Source organism: Mytilus trossulus, chromosome 2, assembly GCF_036588685.1.
Source record: "Mytilus trossulus isolate FHL-02 chromosome 2, PNRI_Mtr1.1.1.hap1, whole genome shotgun sequence".
NCBI classification, from domain to species: Eukaryota; Metazoa; Mollusca; class Bivalvia; order Mytilida; family Mytilidae; genus Mytilus; species Mytilus trossulus.
Genome location: NC_086374.1, coordinates 39,626,071 through 39,648,836, shown reverse-complemented (window position 1 = coordinate 39,648,836; position 22,766 = coordinate 39,626,071). Strand labels below are relative to the sequence as shown.

Genomic DNA, 22,766 nt, shown 5'->3' with positions numbered 1-22,766 from the left:
TTTTGCATTCATTTATAATAAGAAAGTTGAAATAATATGCATTTCGTTCTTTAAACAGGTCGGAAAAATCACAAATTTACAAAATGATTGATAACATGGTAACTGATTTGACACGAAAAAAAGCATCAAAGTATGATAAAACTTTCTTATGATTAACACCTTACCTATATTTTTTTTAGTTGAATTTATTCACATTGCATTTATTGGTCCACTACATCTTTATTAAGAGTATAAAAAAGTTTTAGTTGTGGAACTGTGATTTTTTTTCCATGATAATAACCCAAAAATGGGTAAAAATTGATGAAAAAATGGAAAAATTTTCAAAGTTGAGTACTTTCAGAGGGCCGTAGCAAAAAAGAAGCGCACAATTATAGGATTTTTTCTTCACAATTTTTTTTACAGTCATTTAAATCCCAAAATCAGGTTTAGAAAAAAAGTTTAATTCTAGAAATTTTTGGCTCCTCAGAGGTGTACACCCTTAAATGTATCAGTACTATTAGGGACACCAGTTCGTGTTCCAGCTATCAGTTCGTTCCAAAATCAGACTATATAGAGATAGAGACATATAACACTATAGTTATGTCTCTGACAGAGGTGAGTTATACTGCTTTGCATTTATAAATATTTGTTAGGTAAATAGATATATCAAGTATTAAGCTTCAACAGTACCATGATTCAAGCATACAATTGACATTGATTTTAAAAATTCTACTTTTTGTTTCGTTTTTTACCTGAAATCAGAGATGGCATTAGCTTGTCAAAAAGACAGTTATCTGAGAAAAGTAATGTGATAAGGAGTAAACTGGTTTATAGTCAGGATCTTTTACAGAATTTTTTTTTTTCATTTTCAGCACCCCCCGTACATGTAGATATATATAAATATATAAAAAAATACTGTGCTGTAGAAAGTCTGTCAGACCAGGAACATATATATAAATATACTGTTCCCAGGTCAGACAGGAGACGAAATATATTATCCTACTGAAAATTATTTTGATGTATTTTACTGATGATTAATCTCATTTACAAGTCGATATTTACACAAATTATTTTTTGGTCAGTACATTTGTATATTGCTATGCATGATCATGATGATGTTCTCGTTGTCATCCTCATTGTTGTTTGAAGTCATAATTGTTTCTGACAATAACTTAAAAGTTAAAGTGAATGGATCTCTTTAAATTTTTACAAGAAGGTTCAATACCACAAATGCAAGGTTGGGATTGATTCGGGGGCTTGCATCATCAACAGTGAATACACAACTTACAATTTCAATTTATTGCATCAAGTACCAATTACCAACTTGGCAACAAAGAATAATAATATTTGAACTCTGAAATAAGTATTTCACGAGGTAGTGTTTCATTTCTAGAGATTGATAATGAACTGTGAAATTATAAGAGTAAACAAGAAGTAGATATTTTTGTCCGATCAAAAATGTAAATTATTTGTATAAATAGACACTATTAATATTGGAACACCAGTGTCAGTGATGCAAATACTGTAATTTATTTAGAAGATGTTGGAATGAAGAGATAAGAGTTATCAGTTACACACATTTAAATTTTATATTGGTGTCTCACCAACTTCATACACATAATGGCGGACACGACAAATACACGTGCATCGAAACCCCCAGCTAAACTCCGTGATTGCTTAACGGGTAATGATCTTGACATATTAGATGAAAATGAGCAATTTAATTCTGATTTAATTATAACAGATGAAAAAACTGAAACACCTGTAATTCACACACAGTGTGACGGGAAAACAAACAATATCACTTTCAAGTCGCTACGTTCAGAATGCTGGAAGCAAGCCATTATCAACCACTTTGGCCCAGCAAAGGCATGTCTATTAAAAAAGGGCAGTGTAATTAAAGTTATTTTTGAATCCGAAAAGAATCCTTCCGTACACAATGATATAAGTCAGGTAGAAAGTACTCCGATATCAGATATCAACAATACCTCAACAAAGCTGTCACAGGTGAACAAAACCAAGTGTGATGTATTGATTCTTGGAGATTCTATTTTACGTCCTATACAACCTAAACGTTTTACCCCACAAGGTAAAACTGTAGTTCGCTACATTCGGGGAGGTGCAAAAACATGCACAAGCTTTGTTCTGAAAAACGGTCAAAGATATGAACCAAAGAATATTGTTATTCATATTGGGGCGAGGGATTTACAAGGTGAGGGAGTGCAAGAGGATGAATTTTCCCAATTATTAGATCAGTGTACTAAAATGTGGAATAACTCTAACATATATGTCCTACCGATCATTTATAGAAAGGACTTCCATGACGATATCGTGAATGAGGCCAATAATATCATCGAGTTGGTATGCGATCTGTACCCTAGTATCCATAAAATTGAACGTTTTGAGCCTAGCTACGATATGTTTCACGATGATGTCCATTTGAATTATGGAAAGGGGCTACCAGCTATTGTGAAACATCTTAAGATTGCCCTGAACATTCCACACACAAATAACACCCAACACCAACGAAATAGAAGACAGGGTGACAACAACTTTAGCAGATCAACTCACCAATCATCTTATCGCCGCGATGGACCAAACATGGCTAATCATAATACAAACATGAATTCACATCAGAGTGTAAATCCACTTCATGGTCATAGTTTCAACCACCAGTACCCACCATCATTCAATCAACAACACATGATGCCATGGTTCCTACCAACAAACCACGCAATGAATAATCCGAACTTTAATAATTGGAGAAATCCATGGTCTGTTCCTCCTTTTGGTCAGATTCACTTTCCACCACCGGATCAACAACATACACACATATAACTTGTTATTTTGCACTGATTGTTAAATTCTAGTCGTACATGGTTGTTAGTCATAATTTTGTATTATTAAATCATTATTTTTCATTCAATTAGAAAAATGAAATAGCTCGTGCTTGTTCTTATTTCTAATTATAAATACATGTACATGTAGTATAACATGTGTATACATTGTATGTTTTGTTTTTTTCTTTTTTTTTCTTTCTTTCTTTGTAATTATGATAAAATAATTGTATCATTTTATAACTCTGAAATCTTCTATTCAACATCTTTTAATATTTTATTTCATGATGAGACCTTTAGCAAAAAAAGTTAAAAGTAATGAAAATCTTTTAAAAATTGGCATGTGGAACATAGAGGGTCTCTCAAGTGAGAAAGCAAATGACCCACATTTTCAAGATATAGTTTCTAAATTTAGTATTGCTAGTTTTGTAGAAACCTGGATAGGCAGTGAATCTATCCAGGATATTTCCATTCCTAATTTTGAATTAGTCCACTCTAGTAGCAGGAAAAAGCATAAGAAAGCAAGAAGATATTCTGGAGGAATTAATATTTTTGCAAAAAGTTCAATTTCCAAAGGGTTGAAATCTTTGACAAACAGTCATCCTGATAAACTCTGGATAAAACTAGACCATATGTTTTTTAGTATTAGTAGAGATGTTTTTGTAGCTGTAGTTTATATATCTCCTGAGTATTCAAGTTATAATAATAAAAATAATGATATAGAATCAATTTACTCTATTCTGCTCAGTGATGTAGAAAAATATAGTAGTATGGGTGACATCATAATACAAGGTGATTTTAATGCATATACAAACACCCAACTTGATTTTATTGAATTTGATAATGTAAATGAACTTGTAAACTTAGATGATTCAGAATATCATCCTGATAGGGTATTGTCAAGGAATAATCTTGACCACAAACACACTAACAATAGTGGCAAATTATTATTAAATATGTGCAAAGAAGCCAAAATCAGAATTTTAAATGGCCGAACAATTGGCGATTTAAATGGTCAACCAACTTGTATAACATACAATGGTAGTAGTGTTGTAGATTACACACTTATCTCAGAAGAATTGATTGATTCAATAGGATACTTTGTAGTTCATGATTTTACTTCCCTTTCTAACCATCGCCCAATTAGTTGTGCAATGTTTGCTAATTTTTTATCAGTGCCGTGTGATTCACACCAACTAGACTCTTTGCCGGGTAAATTTCTTTGGACTGATGAAGCAATTGCTTCATACACAGAAAATATACAAAGTCAAATGTTTAAAAATAAATTGGCAAACTTTATAGCCAAAAGCTTTAATGACAGTGACTCGATTACCGAGTCATTTAATTCAATTTTACTAGACTGTGCTAAACAATCAGCTAAATTCATAAATAAAAAGCCCTTACAAAAAATGAAAAAATCAAACAGGAAACCATGGTTTTCACATTCCTGTACTGACTTAAGAAATACAGTTAAAAGCTATGAGAAACTAGTTAATAAAAATCCACTCAATGGACAATATAGGAAATTATATTATACATATAGATCAAAATTCAGAAGACTTTGTAAACATGAACAAAAAATGTATAAACAAAAAATTTGTAAGGATATAAATGATAATATTGAAAAGAATCCAAAATCATTTTGGGCAATGTTAAATAAGTTGGATAAGATGCATGACAATGCTGACTCCTTTCAGGACATACCTCATGACAATTTTGTTCAATTCTTTAAAAAGTTAAACAAAAGTGATGATAACTGTAGTAGTTTCCATAAAACCATAATGGAACATTTCCAGCAATTAAAAGATAATATAGATAATGATCCATCTAATAACATTTTAGACGTAGATATCACTACAGATGAAATAATTAAGTCTATCAAAGCTCTTAAAAATGGGAAAAGTACTGCAATGGATTTGGTATCAAATGAAATGCTTAAATATGGAGGTCAGGCTATATTAAATCCTCTCACAAAGCTGTTTAATTTTATTCTAAATATTGGCCAATTCCCATCTAAATAGAATGATAGTTTCCTAGTCCTTTTACACAAATCTGGAAGCAAAATGGACCCTAGCAATTATAGGGGCATTTCTATCACTTCTAACTTGGGAAAACTTTTTAATAGAGTCATTCATTCAAGATTACTGAAATTTGTTAATAACATATCTCTCATCAGTCAATATCAAATAGGATTTAAACAAAATTGTAGAACTGCTGATCACATATTTTCTTTAAAAACCATTATTGATCACTATAAAAGTAAAAAGAAGAAAGTATTTGCTGCTTTCATAGACCTACGTAAAGCCTTTGATACCATATGGAGAGTAGGCTTATTTTATAAACTTTTAAAATCAGGTTTACCTAAAAAGCTTTTTAAAAATTTTTCTGCAATGTATGAAAATACTACCACTAGAATTAAATTTTCAAATGGTCTTAGTACTGCATTCACTTCAGAGCGAGGTGTTAAACAAGGGGATGTTTTAAGCCCCACACTTTTTAATATTTTTATTGATGATGTTGTAAAAGATTTATTCAATGGTAGCTGTGAACCAGTCAGAGTTGGTGATTTGTCTGTAAATTGTTTATTATATGCTGATGATATTGTATTACTATCAGAAAGCAAAACTGGTTTGCAAGCCAGTCTCAATACTCTTAGTACATATTGCTCAAATTGGAAGCTACAGGTTAATGTTCAAAAATCAAAGGTTTTAGTTTTTAACTCTAATGGTAAAACATATCTAAATGAGTTTTTTTATAATGATAATGTCATACAAACTGTCTCCAAATATTGCTACTTGGGAATAATGTTAAAGTGTAATGGCAACTTTAACTTAGCTGTATCCTTACTAATTGAAAAAGCTAGGAAAGCATGTTTTAAGATTAAAAAACAATTGGATTGGATAATCCTTGTAAACTTTTAGAAAAATTATTTGATTCATTAGTAAGCCCCATATTGCTGTATTGTAGTGAGATTTGGGGTGTTTTTGATAATTCGGGAGACAATTCCATTTTAGAAAAATTCCATATGAAATTCATAAAAGAAATTCTAGGTGTTCATTGTAAAGCAATTAATGCTGCTTGTAGAGCTGAACTTTGCAGGCTACCGTTATGCTCAAAAATAACATTTTCTTGTATTAAGTTTTATGATCATATTTTAAGGTCTGAAAACGCACTTATATCCAAAGTTTTTCTGGCAACTGAAAAAAATAACCCCTGGACAAAGAAACTTTATTCTATTTTTAACAATCTAGGATTTTCAAACCTAGCTGGGGGAAACTTTTCTATTAAACAATATCTACCAAGTATTAAACAACGAGTGATTGATCAGTGCATCATGATTCATCAAAACTAAAATTTTACCAACAATTTCATAATTCAAAGCAGCGTAGTTCTTATGTTGATGTTCTAAGTAATAGATTAGAAAGGTCATCTCTGTTTAAAATTAGATTGAGTGCACACAATCTTGCTATTGAAAAGGGGCGATATCTAGGTTTAGCCACCGACGAACGAGTTTGTAATGTATGTAAATCAGGTGAGGTAGAAGATGAAAATCACTTTTTACTGAAATGTGAATTTTTTTCAAACTATAGATTTAACTTTAAAAATAAGATATTAAATATACTTCCTACATGTTGTAGTGAAAATCAGCTAAATATTAATAGTTGTATTAATAGTAACTCTTTAAAAGTCCTGAAAGTGACTAGTTCTTATATACATAAATGTCTGATGTATAGAAACGAGATTTTAGCTTCTTATTTATAACATATTTAAATACTAGTAAATGTATGCTGTATTCATTGTTGTAATGCACTGTAATATGGGCCTTTGCCAATTATTGTAATTGTGTTTGTGCCAATAAAATATTTGTATTTGTATTTGTATTTGTATATAACTATGGTACATTTTGTACCAACAGTTAGGGTAGTTAGGAATAAGGGGCAGAAAAACAAACATTTTTCTAGTTGCTTGACATTAATTTGTGGCGTGTAAGTGTATGGATCTTTACAAGGTAATAAGATTACATATGAAATAGGGTGTAATTGTAATGTAATCGATTACATTTTATTAGCAAAGTAATTGTAATTTAATCGATTTACATTTTAAAGTAATCAACCCCATCTCTGCATAAAACAAAGGGAAGGTGGTTCAATCGAGGTTTGATAAACATGACAAAAAAAGGGTAAAAAAACAAGTATTTTTGTAGTATGAGCAAAAGCAAAAGGGAGACATACATGCGGCCATCATGCATTCCATCAATAGTGGCTGCCACGGTGTCCAACAATTTTCACTCTGTGGTTAAAGTTTTTGAATTTTAATAACTTTCCTAAACTATTCTAGAATTTAACCAAACTTGGACAGAGGCTTGTTTTTCAGTATATTACTTTATTTTTATGGACTAAGTGTTACTTCCAGTTAAAATTACATTTTTACATACAGTCTGCAGTTAAATTTTTTAAAACATTTATTTGATTCATAAACCATTCTGTTTTTTTTTTTAACAAACTTGAACAGAAGCTTCTTACAATCAAAAGATAGTATCTAGAGGAAATTTTTTTAATATTTTATTCCACATTTTTGTTAAGCCTGCCACTAACAGCAAAATGTACTACAAGGTTCCATAGCACAAATGGAAGGCTGAGATTAAGTTTTGGAGTGATTACTCCAAAAGGGGAGGTAAAAAATATTTGGGGGGATTATTTTTTACAATTCTAGTGGGGGGGGGTCATAGTTTTCTTTAAATTTTTAAGTTTTAAATTTCTTTTTAAAGTTTCAAGACGAAATCTTAAATTGCACAGTATTACACAGTAGATATTAAGATCTCATTTATTTTGAGACAGAAACCTATATAATGTCAAGAACTTGATCACAATCCAAATTCAGACAGTATCAACATTGAATATTGTGTCCAAACTTGCCCTAACTTTTCATGGTTTGTTGATGTTTTGGTTGATACTGAGTATTCAATTGTATAATGACTTGTTTCGGGTCTGTTGAAATATGTTTTAAATTGTTTAAATGAGCTTTGATTAACTGGAACTGTTAAATCATGAAGAAAAATGAATGTTAAATAGTACAATAAATGTATAAATGAAAATAAGTCTCACATGTTTTCTTTATTCAATATATATAAAACATTGTGATTTCATTAATAAATAATCATACAGTATACATTAACATGATGATTATCACGATATATATCTTTTTTGTTTAGTTTACAACAAAAGTAAAAAGCTGTGAGCCATCTGAAGTATCAATTCTTAACCAGAAAAAGAAAAAAGAAAAGATAAAAGGCTATGAGGTTGTTTTAGAAGATACCATTTTGTTTCCTGAAGGAGGAGGGCAGGTAAGTGTTTATTTTCATGAAGTGGCATCTATATTATGGGTTTACTTTTGGATGACATCATTATTGACACAATCTTTTTTTAATAAGTAGAAAAGAAAGGATATGGGATATCCATCAATGCTGTTCTTCATCAACACCACACTGTATTTAAGAAATGATATTTATTTCTTTTCTGCCAATCATGCTGAAATTAAAACTAACACTTAGTTATAGATAGAATGAAAAATTTATCATGATACTTGCAGACTTTAACCTTACTATGACTAAACTTTAAGTAGTGTATAGTGATGAGTCAGCCACAAGCAATCATGGTAATAGTTCTGAATTAGCACCAATCAAACTATCAATCATTTATCAATGCTAACACTAATATGAGGCAGGCATTACCTGTAAATGGGGACGAAGTCTGTATGAATTATTTTTTTGTACCTTTTTTTTCAAATATTATATTTGTTAAAAAAAAGAAACGGAAATATCGTAACGTTTCCGATTTTGGTTCTGTTGTTGTTAGGGATTTTAGTTGTGACGTTATTTAAGTTATGACGTCATATTAAATGTAAACTAAGAAACGCTATTATCAGGTAACGTTTTTTTCATATCAAGGAATTATCAAAAATGAAATTGGTATTGCTTTCCTTCCTATTTTATACTAGACTGATAAATATATATTTTACTCAAAGTTTCATACAAACGAGACCTGAAAAAAGGAAGAACATTGTAGATTTCTGGGCAGATGCGGGAATTCAAAACATGACATAAAAAAAATTGAACGATTTTGAGTTCATTAGTACAATGAAAATTTCGGGAAAATTTTCCTGATTTTTTTTATTTTTTTTTATTAATTTTTCTACTGTTATTGGGGACTTTGTCCCAATATTAAACATTTTCCCAAAAGAAAGAAAAGTTACATGCATGATTTAATGATATAAATTTTATCATTTTCAGCCTGATGACAGAGGAACTGTAAGTTTAAAGCATAAGAAGGAATTGCAAGTTAAAAAAATATAAGCATATTATTATACATGTACAATGTTCTACACTGGAATAAAAGTTTGGAAAATCAAAGGATTTGAATTAAGAAACTCTGATATGATTGCTAGTGAGACAACTATCCACCAGAGACCATATGATGTAAGAAACATCCTTTGTCCTTATTGCTGTATTTCTGACATTCTGTAAAGTTATACTTGTCAATCCTTAAATATTGTAAATACAATTACACATTCTCCTAAACTATTGGATGGATTTCATTAAAACTTTACACAAAAAAGTTAACCAATTTGAACAATAGGCAGTCATGAAGTTAAAACAATAATACTGGTAGCTCCTTCAATTATTTGTTTCAGATAATTTTGAATCATGCACATAGCAATTGTATACAATTAATATTGTCGTTTGCCTTAAAAATGTAAAATAAAATCTTGCATTGTAAAAATATCATTCATGTTTTATCAATTTTCATTTATTATTTTTGAGAAATTAGTTTACACTTTACAAGAAAACTATTCATCTGAAGGAACTTTAAAAAAAATATGATAATAGATGAATGCAATTGTCTATATAAAAATATGGAGATGTTGTGTGATTGCCAATGAGAGGTTACAATCTAATACAGTTCAAATGAGGTAGATGTACATGATGTTAGCAATTATAGCCTTCAACCATGAGGAAAACCTGTGCCATATCATTGCATATAGTCGGCTATAAATATGAAAATTGTTGAACAATATCTTGCCAGGATTCCATTTCAAACTTTCTTGGCCAAAATAAATATTTTTTAAATGGTTCACTTTAGATCAATGATATACCTGTGTTGAAGATTAGCAGAAGAGGTGCTGATGCCGTCCATTTTGTTTCTACAGACATCCCTGCTGGCACAGATGTTAACTTACAAGTTGATTGGGCTAGAAGATTTGATCATATGCAACAACATACTGGTAATTTAAATTCTGTTCTAAATTCACTGTGTTCAAACGAGCATTAGAGTATTTATGTGCTAAATCTCTCTAGATTTTTGTATAGCATACATATCTGAGCACATTCAGATATTTACCTTTATACGATAAAGGCATAACAGAAAACTAAATACATATTTAGGTACTGTTAGGCACAATGACCATCTCAATTTTAATAACAAGATCCAGAGATCACAATATTTTTTCAAACATTATTAATAGTTCATATTTTAAATATGGAAACCATGCATCTATGAAAACAAATCCTTTATAGACATCACACAATCTCAACTGGTAAAAGACAGCAATCAAACATTTACAAAATATATACAAAACACATTAATTCTTTACATACAACTTCAATCCATTAAAAAACAGAATTCTTAAATGAAAATTAAACTTCAACACTTAAGAAACGTACGACAACGGTCACTGCCCAAACCTCAATATGTTTAATCTATTGCAAACAATCATTATATACCGACTGTCAAAATTGTTTTACAACTATTGTGAAAAGACCTTAGAATAAATTACATACTTCAAAAATCATACGTGAACCTCACATAAATATATATCTCTTTTTTTAGCACATGTTTATGTAGAACTATCTTTATTTTTTGGAGTTCTTGACGTATACTTAAAAGTCATTACAAAAAAAGAAAATGGTAATGTTTTACATATATCAATAGTTTTCTATTGAAACTAGCCCATAATACTAGTATAAATGATAATAATGTCAAGTTCTCTGTCAAGATTTTAATATTTGTAAAATCAATGAAAATAAGTATGAACATGTATTTCAGGTCAACACTTGATAACTACAGTTGCAGAGAGTATGTTTGGATTTCCAACAACATCATGGTGTGTTCATATAATAGATAATCATGTGAAAGAGAAGTGATATGGTTTAATAATAAAATAATAACATACCTTTAAAATTTTAACTGTTTTACAACTGCAAACTGTTATGAGAATGACTGACCAGTAAATAATATATGTTTCTAGAGCATTGTTTTCTTTCTTTTTTTGCACCTTTTTAAAAAGGTGCCCCCCCTGTTCAAAGAAATTCTGTTCTGTATAATTCTGTCTTTTCTTTATACTCATCAACATTGACATTATAAAAAACCCGTTGAAACTATGAAAATCAAGAATGGTTTTAAACATGAAATATCACTTTTAAATGAAGATATTCAATAACTTTTAGTCAACTCTTATATTGTTCAGGAATTTAGGAGAAAAGATATCATCCATAGAATTAGATACACCTAAACTTTCAGAAGAACAGATTACAGTTCTTGAAGATGCTGTTAATGAAAGGATAAGAGAGAGAATTCCAGTCACACCAGTATTATATCATGATAAAGATGATCCTAAGTTAGCTGAAGTAAGTTATTATTATCAATCATGATAATAGTAGAATAATAAGAATTCTGCCAAGACATGACGAATATGTATATGAAGTATGTTCATTGTAAAGATAACAGAAATAAGAATATGTGGTACAAGTGCCAATGAGACAACTTTTCATCCAAGTCACAATTTGTAAAACGTACACCACTATAGGTCAAACTACAGATTTTAACACAGAGCCTTGGCTCACACTGAACAGCAAGCTATAAAGGGCTCAAAATATGACTATTAACCCATTCAAACTGGAAAACCAATGGTCTAATCTATATAAAAAATGAGAAACGAGGAACATGAAAACACGATTTCTCGTTTTTCCTTTATTTTCCTGTGTATCTTATTGTGGAAGCTCATGTCATCGTTAATGATACATTTCATTGTGAAATGAATGTTAATTTGAGAATGACACCTGAATGCATCAATCAAACCTAATATATGACAATGAAACATACATTTTAATGTTTAATGTAATTATGAAGTTTTGAAGTGTATGAGATAACTGTTGCATATGCTCGGAAATTTCTCACATTTTTTAAAGCAGTTTGACAACAAAGCAATAAAAAAAACAGCATACAAGTGAAAATAATGATATACATGTATACAATATTTTACATTTTACGTGAAATTATAAAAACATTTAAATTTTTATTATCATATATTGTCTGAGAAACTTTAATCAATATTTATATTATGTGAGCCTGTGAATATTGTAGGCTCGTTGTAGAGGATTACCAGATGATCATGAAGGGCCAGTGAGAGTATTATCCATAGAGGGTCTAGACAATACATTATGTTGTGGTACACATGTATCTAATCTAGCACATTTACAGGTAATTGTGGAACTCATGTATCTAATCTAGCACATTTACAGGTAATTGTGGAACTCATGTATCTAATCTAGCACATTTACAGGTAGTTGTGGAACTCATGTATCTAATCTAGCTAATTTACAGGTAATTGTGGAACACATGTATCTAATCTAGCACATTCACAGGTAATTGTGGAACACATGTATCTAATCTAGCACATTTACAGGTAATTGTGGAACACATATTTCTAATCTAGCACACTTACAAGTAATTGTGGAACATATGTATCTAATCGAGCACATTTACAGGTAATTGTGGAACACACATATCTAATCTAGCACATTCACAGGTAATTGTGGAACACATGTATCTAATCTAGCACATTTACAGGTAATTGTGGAACACATATTTCTAATCTAGTACACTTACAAGTAATTGTGGAACACATGTATCTAATCGAGCACATTTACAGGTAATTGTGGAACACACATATCTAATCTAGCACATTTACAGGTAATCAAATAAAAGGTATGAAACATGCAATTGAAAACAATAAACGTTTATCACAGCAATGTTAAAATCTGGTGGGAAAAACAACATTTTTTGGTTTTCTTGAATTCAAGGGCAATTGAATATTTGTCTTCATGAAACTAGTTAGAACTTGCATGCACAGATTGTTTTAAACAATCTAACCAAATATGATAGAAATGCTTTTGTATGAAGTACTTACTTAGCCTTATTTGTAGTCTTATATTGAAATCTATTTTAAAGATTTTTGAAATTGGAAATAAATTATGATATACCTGGTAATTGTCCTTGCAAGGTGTTCCACAAATTGCTTAACTAAAAAAATTGACAACATAGAATTATTTGAACATGGAAATGCATGTATATGGTTATAATGAAGAAATGTATTTACTACACCAAACGAAACCAGTTATGTCAGTAACTCTGCCTCATGTGGAACTATTAACTGAGAAGTGTTATTACCGGGGTACTCTACTTTGAACATGCAATATGGCCATGATAGCTTCACAGTGGAGCTGCTGGAAATGAACTAATTGTAAGTAAATCCTAAGTACAATTTGATTATTTCATCATTTCATACCATTTCATATAAATTCTATATTTCAGCTTATCAAATTATTGGGACTTGAGAAGGGAAAAAAGAATAAATCAAATTTATTATTTGTGGCTGGTGAAAGAGTCCGACAGTATCTAGGTCGTAGTTACCAAGTTGAAAAATCTCTAATGACTATCTTAAAGTAAGTGTTCTAAAAATACAGAGAATGCAAATACTAGTGATGTGTTTTTCATGTATAGTTGAAGATTACCTGCAATGCTAATTTTTTTTTTGCTAAACATGTAGTTTTGCAAAATAAATAAGACAGCCATATATCAAAATGAAATACAAATCAGCTAACTTCTTGCATAATTCAAACTGGTGCAGGGAGATTGGGTTAAATCAAGGGATGGATGAATTATCAAACCCTCTCAATACATGTATTAGCACTATATGTGCACCTACATGTAGTAAATAAAAAGATAAAAACTTAAAACAGAATTATTTTAGCCTATTTGATTCTGATTTTGAGAGTAGAAAGGAATTAATTGAATGCCAGACTATATGTGTCTTCTCTGTAACAACTGTGGCTATTACCTGAAGCATCACATAATTATATTGTTTCTATATTTTGCTAAGATAAACCTTCTTCTGAAGACAATAGTTTAACATAACTGGTAAACATTCTTCTGAAGACAATAGTTTAACATAACTGGTAAACACTATTAGTCACTGCATGTCATAAATTATTTAACAATAAGAGATACAGAGTTTAAGATGCCTTATGCTCTTGATTGTTAACACATAACTACTATTAAAGGTTGTTTTTTCTTTCAGAGGACCACTAGAAGAACAGGAAGATCTTGCAGACAAAGCAGTTAAAGCTTCTAAATCAGCACAAAAGGTTGAAAAATCTAAATAAATGATTGCTTTTAGCTGTTGTAATGATAAATATACATGTATAATCTAAATAAATGATTGCTTTTAGCTGTTGTAATGATAAATATACATGTATAGTCTAAACAACCCAACAATGTTATATCTGTAAATTTGTTAATGAAATTTTTTTGTTCTTCCCTTGCTAGGATTCGAACTCATGCTACTGAGATATTGTGGCACCAAATAGCATTGCACTATGCCCAACTCGCTAGACCACTTATATTAACTAAATTTATTACTTTCAGAACATTTCTACTCCTATGTTCATCCAAACAAAATAAGGAGATGTGGTATGAATGCTGATGAGACAACCATCCACCAGAGAATAAATTACTAAGAATTTAGCAGCTTTATTTAAGTCAAGTATGCATAAAGATATGAGAAAGCTGGAAATGGTAAAAACATTCATTATATAGCATGATAAACAAACAAGTGACCAGCGCTTGAAAATCTTCAGTTAGCATTATGACTTGACTCTAACATTTGGCTGTTTATAGAACTAATTTACCTAGTTTTTTTTACCAATTTTAAGCTTTTTTCAATTATCAATATACAAATAAGTCACAACCAAAAATGTAAATTGATATTTTATAGGAGTTATTGCCCTTAAATACTTTTAAGCTGTTATTTTGCATTTTTTTTTTCAAAATTCTTCATCCTTGAAACGGAACAAACAGCTCTAACAGGAAGGATTGTGCCTGATGTTCATATGATGAAATCATAATCTTTCAGTCAGTTTAATTGAAGTCTGGAGCTGGCATGTCAGTTAACTGCTAGTAGTCTGTTGTTATTTATGTATTATTGTCATTTTGTTTATTTTCTTTGGTTACATCTTCTGACATCAGACTCAGACTTCTCTTGAACTGAATTTTAATGAGTGTATTGTTATGCGTTTACTTTTCTACATTGGCTAGAGGTATAGGGGGAGGGTTGAGATCTCACAAACATGTTTAACCCTGCCGCATTTTTGCGCCTGTCCCAAGTCAGGAGCCTCTGGCCTTTGTTAGTCTTGTATTATTTTAATTTTAGTTTCTTGTGTACAATTTGGAAATTAGTATGGCGTTCATTATCACTGAACTAGTATATATTTGTTAGGGGCCAGCTGAAGGACGCCTCCGGGTGCAGGAATTTCTCGCTACATTGAAGACCTGTTGGTGACCTTCTGCTGTTGTTTTTTTCTATGGTCGGGTTGTTTCTTTGAAACATTCCCCATTTCCATTCTCAATTTTATTTTATACTATATATGTCAGCTGTACTCATAAAATAAATTCATATTTTTTCAGGCAGTTTTATCATTGTTGAGAGACCTGGCTTTGCTGGAAGCTTATAAATTCAAAACCAAACCCGACAAAGAAACAGTGTTAGTGCTTCATAGGTCAGAATCTCTTTCTCTTTAGTTACAGATTAGGATGCAATGACTGCCTTGTGTAAAAATTCACACAAAAAAAGTCTCAAAATAAAAAGTTACAATTCATGTTTTCTGATTATTTTCTTTGAAGAAAAACTACGCATTTCTACTAAAAAAAATTTTTTTTATTTTGCTTGAACTATTGTAAATAAACCAACTTTGTGAACAAAATTTATCAAAAATATATCGAAGATCATCAAATAATTGTTAAAAAAACAAAATGTCAAAGTGGCTTGGCACTTAAAGGCTTCATGGTGCCAAGAAATATATCTTTTGCATGATTAAAATTAAATAAATCTTGATTTTCCTAAACCTTAATATGAATATATGTAATAAAAAGTTAATATTTCAAGATATTTCTCTGATATATTCAAACAATTGTCAACAAATTATTTGTGACTTTTTGTCCTTCCAAATTTGTGACTTTTTGTTTTGTGACTTTTTGTCCTGTGACTTTCTGGCCGTTTACCTTAGTTTATATTCTTTGTGAAATTGTGATTATTTAAATCCAATGTATAACCAAACTTACAAACTAAAAAAAACATTTAGAAAATACAACTCTTTTTCAAAATGTTATATTTATTAACTAATCAAAGAACAAAAGTTGGTAAATTCTAAGATTTGATGAGATAATAATTATAATTTTTTTAAAGACAAGACTATTCTGTTTGAAACAAATGGGCGTATGACATTTGCGCAGAATTTGAAAATTTTCATTCTTTCATTTGCGCCGATTTTATTCATTTGCGCCGATTTTATATTTTTTTCCTAATTGGATTTACTGGTTAGTTACAGGTAAGTTCATACTTTTACATTGGCCGAGCACAGAGTATTAATATAAAGACAAATCAAGTGACATTGCAATTGGTAAATGGCTATCCCAATGTTTCGGGTTACCATTCCTTTTCATAAATGAAATCGATGACTGCTTCACGTTTGACATTGTCTGCCGCTCCGCTCCTTCTGATGACAAATTTCATACATTCGTAGGCAACATAAAAGTACACATTTCATAAGGGTCAACCAATTCGTGATGTCGTCTATAAAATTAACGAAGGTATGATTTCAACTTCACCATGTGGAACTCTTGGTTTAATAGCTCCCTTGTGAGAAAATGCGAACTCTAGAAATGCCCCCACAAGTATGTATGCCAGACCAAAAAAATGACCTTCTTTATTGACAATTACGCCAAATATAGAAGAGACGAAATCATAAGAAAGGAATATATTAGATGTGTTGCCTACTATACATACTCGGCAAAAACAGATTTATGATTTGAATGTATTCCATTTTTATGGATTTGAATGCTGTCTTATATTTTTAATTCGTCATTTTAGTATAAACAAAGTACTTTTATCTTAGGTTTTTACTTCTTGATTTAAAACAGGAGACAACAGTTAAATGCATGTTATGATTGACAATTCATAACATATCGTGGCACAACTGGCTAACGAAAGAGGTCTTTAATGATAAATGAAAATAACATAATTTGGATGGAGAGTTGTCTCATTGGCACTCATACCACATCTTCTTATATCATTTCACCTGTAATTTACCTGTTATTTACCTGTAAAAAAATCGGCGCAAATGAAAAAAAAAATCAGCGCGAATGAAATGCAGATCGGCGCAAATGCAAAACGCTGAAACAAATTAAAGACAAACTGCAATTTAAAATGTGTTAAAAATTAGTTGCACAAACACCATTCAATATCTGGGATATCCGGAGATCAAAATGAAAGGTATAATTTTCTGTTGAAAAATAAAAGATGTGATTATTAGGAATTATATATATTTTATAACATCTAAGACACATATTGATAATAAAAATTAGGACTCATTAGAGAGAATTCTGGACTTTTTGTGTATGGGCAGTCAGATTGAGGGAAAACATGATTTAAAAACTTGTAAAATATTGATTACTTGATTTGCTAAACATTTTTGTTGCAAATATTTGTTACTTTTGTGACTGGTTGAAAGTAAATATTTTTTCATTTTTCATAAACAAAATAAACAGATAAAGTCAGTTCTGTGTCTATTTTACTTTCTTTTCTGCCAATCAGATGTTTAATGATAAAATATTCACTTATAGAAAACTCAACATCATCTTGTTTAGTTTGTGTATCATTTTATTTCTTGTGTGATTAAGAAGTGGGGATTAACAAATTTTATGTTTTTATTTTCAGAAAAGAAGGTGACAATGAGTTTATGAATAAAATAGTCAACGAAATAAATGATAAAGTGAGTATCAAACTTTAGTACATTTATAGTCAAATATTTTGAATAAATATGGATGCTTATCCAAGAAGAGAATGTTGTTTCATCGTATAAGACTACTTTAACAAATTTATTATCAACAGGCGAAATTTTTCTTTCATCTTTGCTGTTTTACAATGAAATATTGCTTCATATAAAAAAAATAAAGTATAAATTATTAAAATATATCTACTTTACTAATATATTCACCATATGACTTTTTCAATTTTTTCACTAGTCCGTAACATGTCTGTTAACAGTGGGAGATGAGAAAGGTGCTGGTTTATTTTTACTTTCTGGTGAAGATTCTGTTATACAAGAACTAGGACCGAAGTAAGTCAAATGAATATATCTATAGGAATGATTACTAGGATCAAAGTCAGATAAAAGGTTTTAAGGGATGAAGTGCGAACAGCTTTCATAAAAATAGAAATTAAGATTCATTGAATTTTCAAATATTAAAGGGAAAAGAATATGAGTGGAAATGGTTAATAAGTCTAATTGTTCAGATAAAGATGTGTTAAAATAAAATAAGATCAAAACAAATAATAGTGTAGTTATTGTATTTGTATATTTATTTCTGCACATTCACATGTGAAATTAATTGTTAGATGAAACATAAGTGCTTGGTTTGTCTTTTTTGTAAAACTAAGCATGTAACGATTTTAAGCTGTGCATGTCTGTCTGGCAGTTTTAATCTGACCTTGGCCTCATTTCCATGGTTCATTTTAAGTTTTTCTGGTTTAGTTTGTTTCTTAGCTGTGCAATAGGTCAACTATATTTTAAAAGTATATTTGGTGTATGAAATGATTGTAAGGTGTACATGTATTTTCAATTTGGTTTATCTGACCTTGACCTCATTTTCTTGTATCATGTTAAGTTTATGTGATAGATGTAGTCAAGCTTTATATTTAGGACTATCGTCATAATATCAATGGTTAGTAAAGAAGGCAAGACTTTTCAGCTTGTGCACTCTTATATTTTCTTCTCGGAAACTAACAGGACAGTTAAAAAATTTAAATAAACAGAAATGATGTATGGAAGGTGCCTAACAATTAATTGGTATTTGTCTCAAATAAATGCAATCCAATCTGAAACCATATTATAAAATGAATTTAATCCTAACATTTTTATTTTATTATGAGAATTTTTCACAGTACTTGACATCTTTTTTTCCAGGGTAGCAGAATTGTTAGAAGGGAAGGGATCATGCAGTAGAGGACCATATCAAGGAAAATGTAATAAACTGGCAAACAAAACTAAAGCAGAAAAACTTGTCAGGGAATATGTAGCAGGAATTAAGAGTGAATCATAAAGACAATTTATTGGTAGTTACTTAGACAATTAGTACAAAAAAACCTTTCAGACTTGATTACACAAAGATCCCACTTCAATATTGTAATCTGTGAAATACAAATGATGGTCCTAAATGAAATAATGGGTGTAGCTGATTTGTGATAATTCTATTTTTTATAAAGTGATCTCTCCTACAAATGTTTATGACTTTTGTAATGTATTGCTGTGAATAATATGGTATATAGATGAATGCATTCATATAATATAAAAAAGAAGATGTGGTATAATTGCCAAAGAGACAACTCTCCAGAATTTTCACTACAAAACTTTAATTTGAAAAGGATGTTTAACAGCCTTTTTTTTTAAATGAGACAGTACAACACACATACTATATTAACCATTAACAAATGACTCTTCTATAAAGAGAATAGATGTACATATAAAGAGAACATGTGGTACAGGTAGCCTAATTACTTTGTACAGGCCCAAAATATGAGATTGAACCAGTTTTACATTCACACAACCATTAATCAATCTAGCTAGACTATACATTACGTCGTTAAGTTTACTTCATAATAAAACAAATCTTGACAATCTTGCCACAAATAGGATGAATCATATTCATAATTTCACAATGTAAAATTTTTCTGTAATAAACAGGAACAGATAAATTCAAAACCTAATTTATCTAATCCCATTCAGTTAGTGAAGTATATTTTTATGAGATTTTGTTGAAGAGAAAAGTATGAGGCCAAAAAATCATGACTCCATTATCAGCAAAATTCTGTTTGGTTTTTCGACTTCATCAGATTGTTTTAAATATACTAAAAAAATGACCCACTGTGATAGAATTACAATAGGATTTCAATAAGTAGTTAGGGAATTGTCTGAACAACAAGTTCTAATCTAGAAGCAGACATATAGCATGATTTATAAGGCATTGTGTGTACTAACGTTAAACTATTTCATAGTTTAAAAGTTCATAGTTTAAAAGACATTGTGATTCGACTTGATGCATGAAGATATGAAAATAGGATATTTGGAATGATTGCCATAACAACAAATATGTATTTAGAAGAAAGGAAAAAAATTAAATTTAACTTTTTCAACAATTTCATTGTGTGCTCTTGCACAGCTACCTACTTTGTTTTGTTTCATTTCATTTAAAACAAGAATGTGTCCCCATTACCTGTATGCCTCATCCGCTCTGTCATTTTCTATGTTCAGTGGACCGTGAAAATGGGAGAATATCTCTAATTTTGCATTTAAATTAGAAAGATCATATCATAGGGAACGTGTGTACTAAGTTTCAAATTGATTGGACTTCAACTTCATCAAAAACTACCTTGACCAAAATCTTTAACCTGAAGGGGGACGCACAGAAGGATGGACAGATGAATGAACAGACGGACGCACAGACCAGAAAACATAATGCCCATAAATGGTGCATATGAATTAAGAATCAAGAATGATATGCTTCTTGTTTTTAATAACTATTACTTACAATTCAATTATTTCTTTTCCTAAATAGTCTTATCTCTAGAAAAAACAATTATTAGAAGGCACATACAAATGCTATACAGTGTTGTTGTTTGAATAACAATTTTGACTAGTTTGCTGATTGTTATATCAATCATTACGAGCCTACATTGTCTTTATTCATCTTTTATTACTTTCAAATGAATGTATAGGTATTTGAAATATTCAATTTAATTGGATATCTTAGACACACATATTCAGGGAATAGGCGACACATTACCGTAGAGGGAGAGTGAATTTTTAGAGATTTGTTTTACTACAAATTGAGAAAGAAAGAAGCAACTATGAAAAAGATAACATATCTAAAACCTAATGCTGTCTCTCTCCTTTTATTAAAAATCAAGCTGTATTTCATTTTCAAGTCAACTTCCATTACAAGCATTAATGTTCAACATAAATTTAGGCATGTACAGTATAGTTAGAGAGACAGGCTACCAGATCAATAAGCTACAGAAGAACATTTCAGAAGTTATCAATTAACCCTTAAATCCTTTTTTTTTTGTGGCAGAAACAATTCTAGATATAAACTAACTTACTAAGGTTGAAAAACAAAAAAAAAACTTGTGTAAATTTTTCCTTAAAGGGCAATAACTCTTTAAGGGTCCATTGATAATTTTGGTCATGTAACCGTTTTTCTAGATCTTACTTTGCAGAACATTTTTTGTTATTTACAGTTTATCTTTATCTTCAATAATATTCAAGATAATAACCCAAAACTGCATAAAATAACCAAATTAGCGACAGCAACCCAACAATGGATTGCTGGGTTTGTCTGAAAATTTCAGGGCTGATAGAAATTGACCTTTTGGAACATTTTACCGACTGTCAGATTAGCTCTAATAGTTTCTGAGATATTAGCCAAAATCTGCATTTGACCCCTATGTTCTATTTTTAGCCATGGTGGCCAGGTTTGTTGATGAATCAAAAATTCGGATAAAATTCATTAACGAGATTCCTAAAGGAACAATTATTTAGAGTAATGAAGTATTAGGCTCAATAGTTTCAGAAGAGAATATTTTTAAATGTAAGCAAACTTGATGAAAAAATTGTGTAAAATTATCCTAAAGGGCAAGAACTGCTTTGGGTCAATTGACAATTTTGGTCATATTAACTTTTTTGTAGATCTTACTTTTCTGAATATCATTTCTGTTTACAGTTTATATCTATCTATAATAATATTCAAGAGGATAACAAAAAACTGACAGCAACCCAACAGTAAAATGTTCGATTCGTCTTGAAATTTCAGGGCTGATAGATTTTGAGGAAATGAACATTTTTGCTTTAGTTTTTTTTGACATATAAGCCAAAACTGCATTTGACCCTTAGGTTTTTAGCCAGGACGGCCACAGGCACTTGTTTCTGTCCATTGGAATACCCACTATCAACGTATAGTAAATATACGTTGATAGTGGGTCTTCCAATGGATAGAAACAAGTGCCTGTGATGACGGCCTTGTTTGTTGATAGATCAAAACTTCGGTTACAAATTATAAACTAGATATTCTAGTGAACATTTAGTTAAAATTTGAAGGTATTTGGCCACGTTGTTTCAGAGGAGATAATTTTTGAAATAGTTTACGACGACAGATGACGACGACGGATGCCAAGTGATGACATAAGCTCACATGGGGACCTTCGTGCCCTGGTGAGCTTAAAAGGGCAATTACTTAAAAAAAACATTGATTCACATTGGTTATGGTGATTTGTTTTATACTAGACCAATTCTCTTATCTAGATACATTTTTGAATAAGATATATAGGACAAGATGCTTATGCATGCATAGCATAAACCCAATTTGAATATTTAATGACACAGTGTATAAAACAGAAGTCAGGACGAAAGGTTGGCCGCCAAAAAAAAAGGACGCAGGTCAGATTATAACCTTTTTTGGAGTCTCATCACTGAATAAAATTGTGATGGAAATGAGGATTGGGTCA

The 22,766-nt window shown here is 30.5% G+C and overlaps 1 protein-coding gene across 1 annotated transcript; it reads left to right on the top strand.

Moving 5' to 3' along the window:
* Positions 1–644: 644 nt before the first annotated feature.
* Positions 645–19,627, top strand: LOC134707195 (alanyl-tRNA editing protein Aarsd1-like). Its single transcript, XM_063566768.1, has 13 exons — positions 645–782; positions 8,029–8,160; positions 9,106–9,123; positions 9,956–10,097; positions 10,919–10,976; positions 11,340–11,499; positions 12,236–12,352; positions 13,466–13,596; positions 14,232–14,298; positions 15,617–15,708; positions 17,925–17,979; positions 18,233–18,327; positions 19,174–19,627. The coding sequence occupies exons 1-13, from the start codon at positions 744–746 to the stop codon at positions 19,307–19,309; spliced, it is 1,242 nt and encodes a 413-aa protein (XP_063422838.1). The 5' UTR covers positions 645–743; the 3' UTR covers positions 19,310–19,627.
* The last annotated feature ends 3,139 nt before the right edge of the window (positions 19,628–22,766 follow it).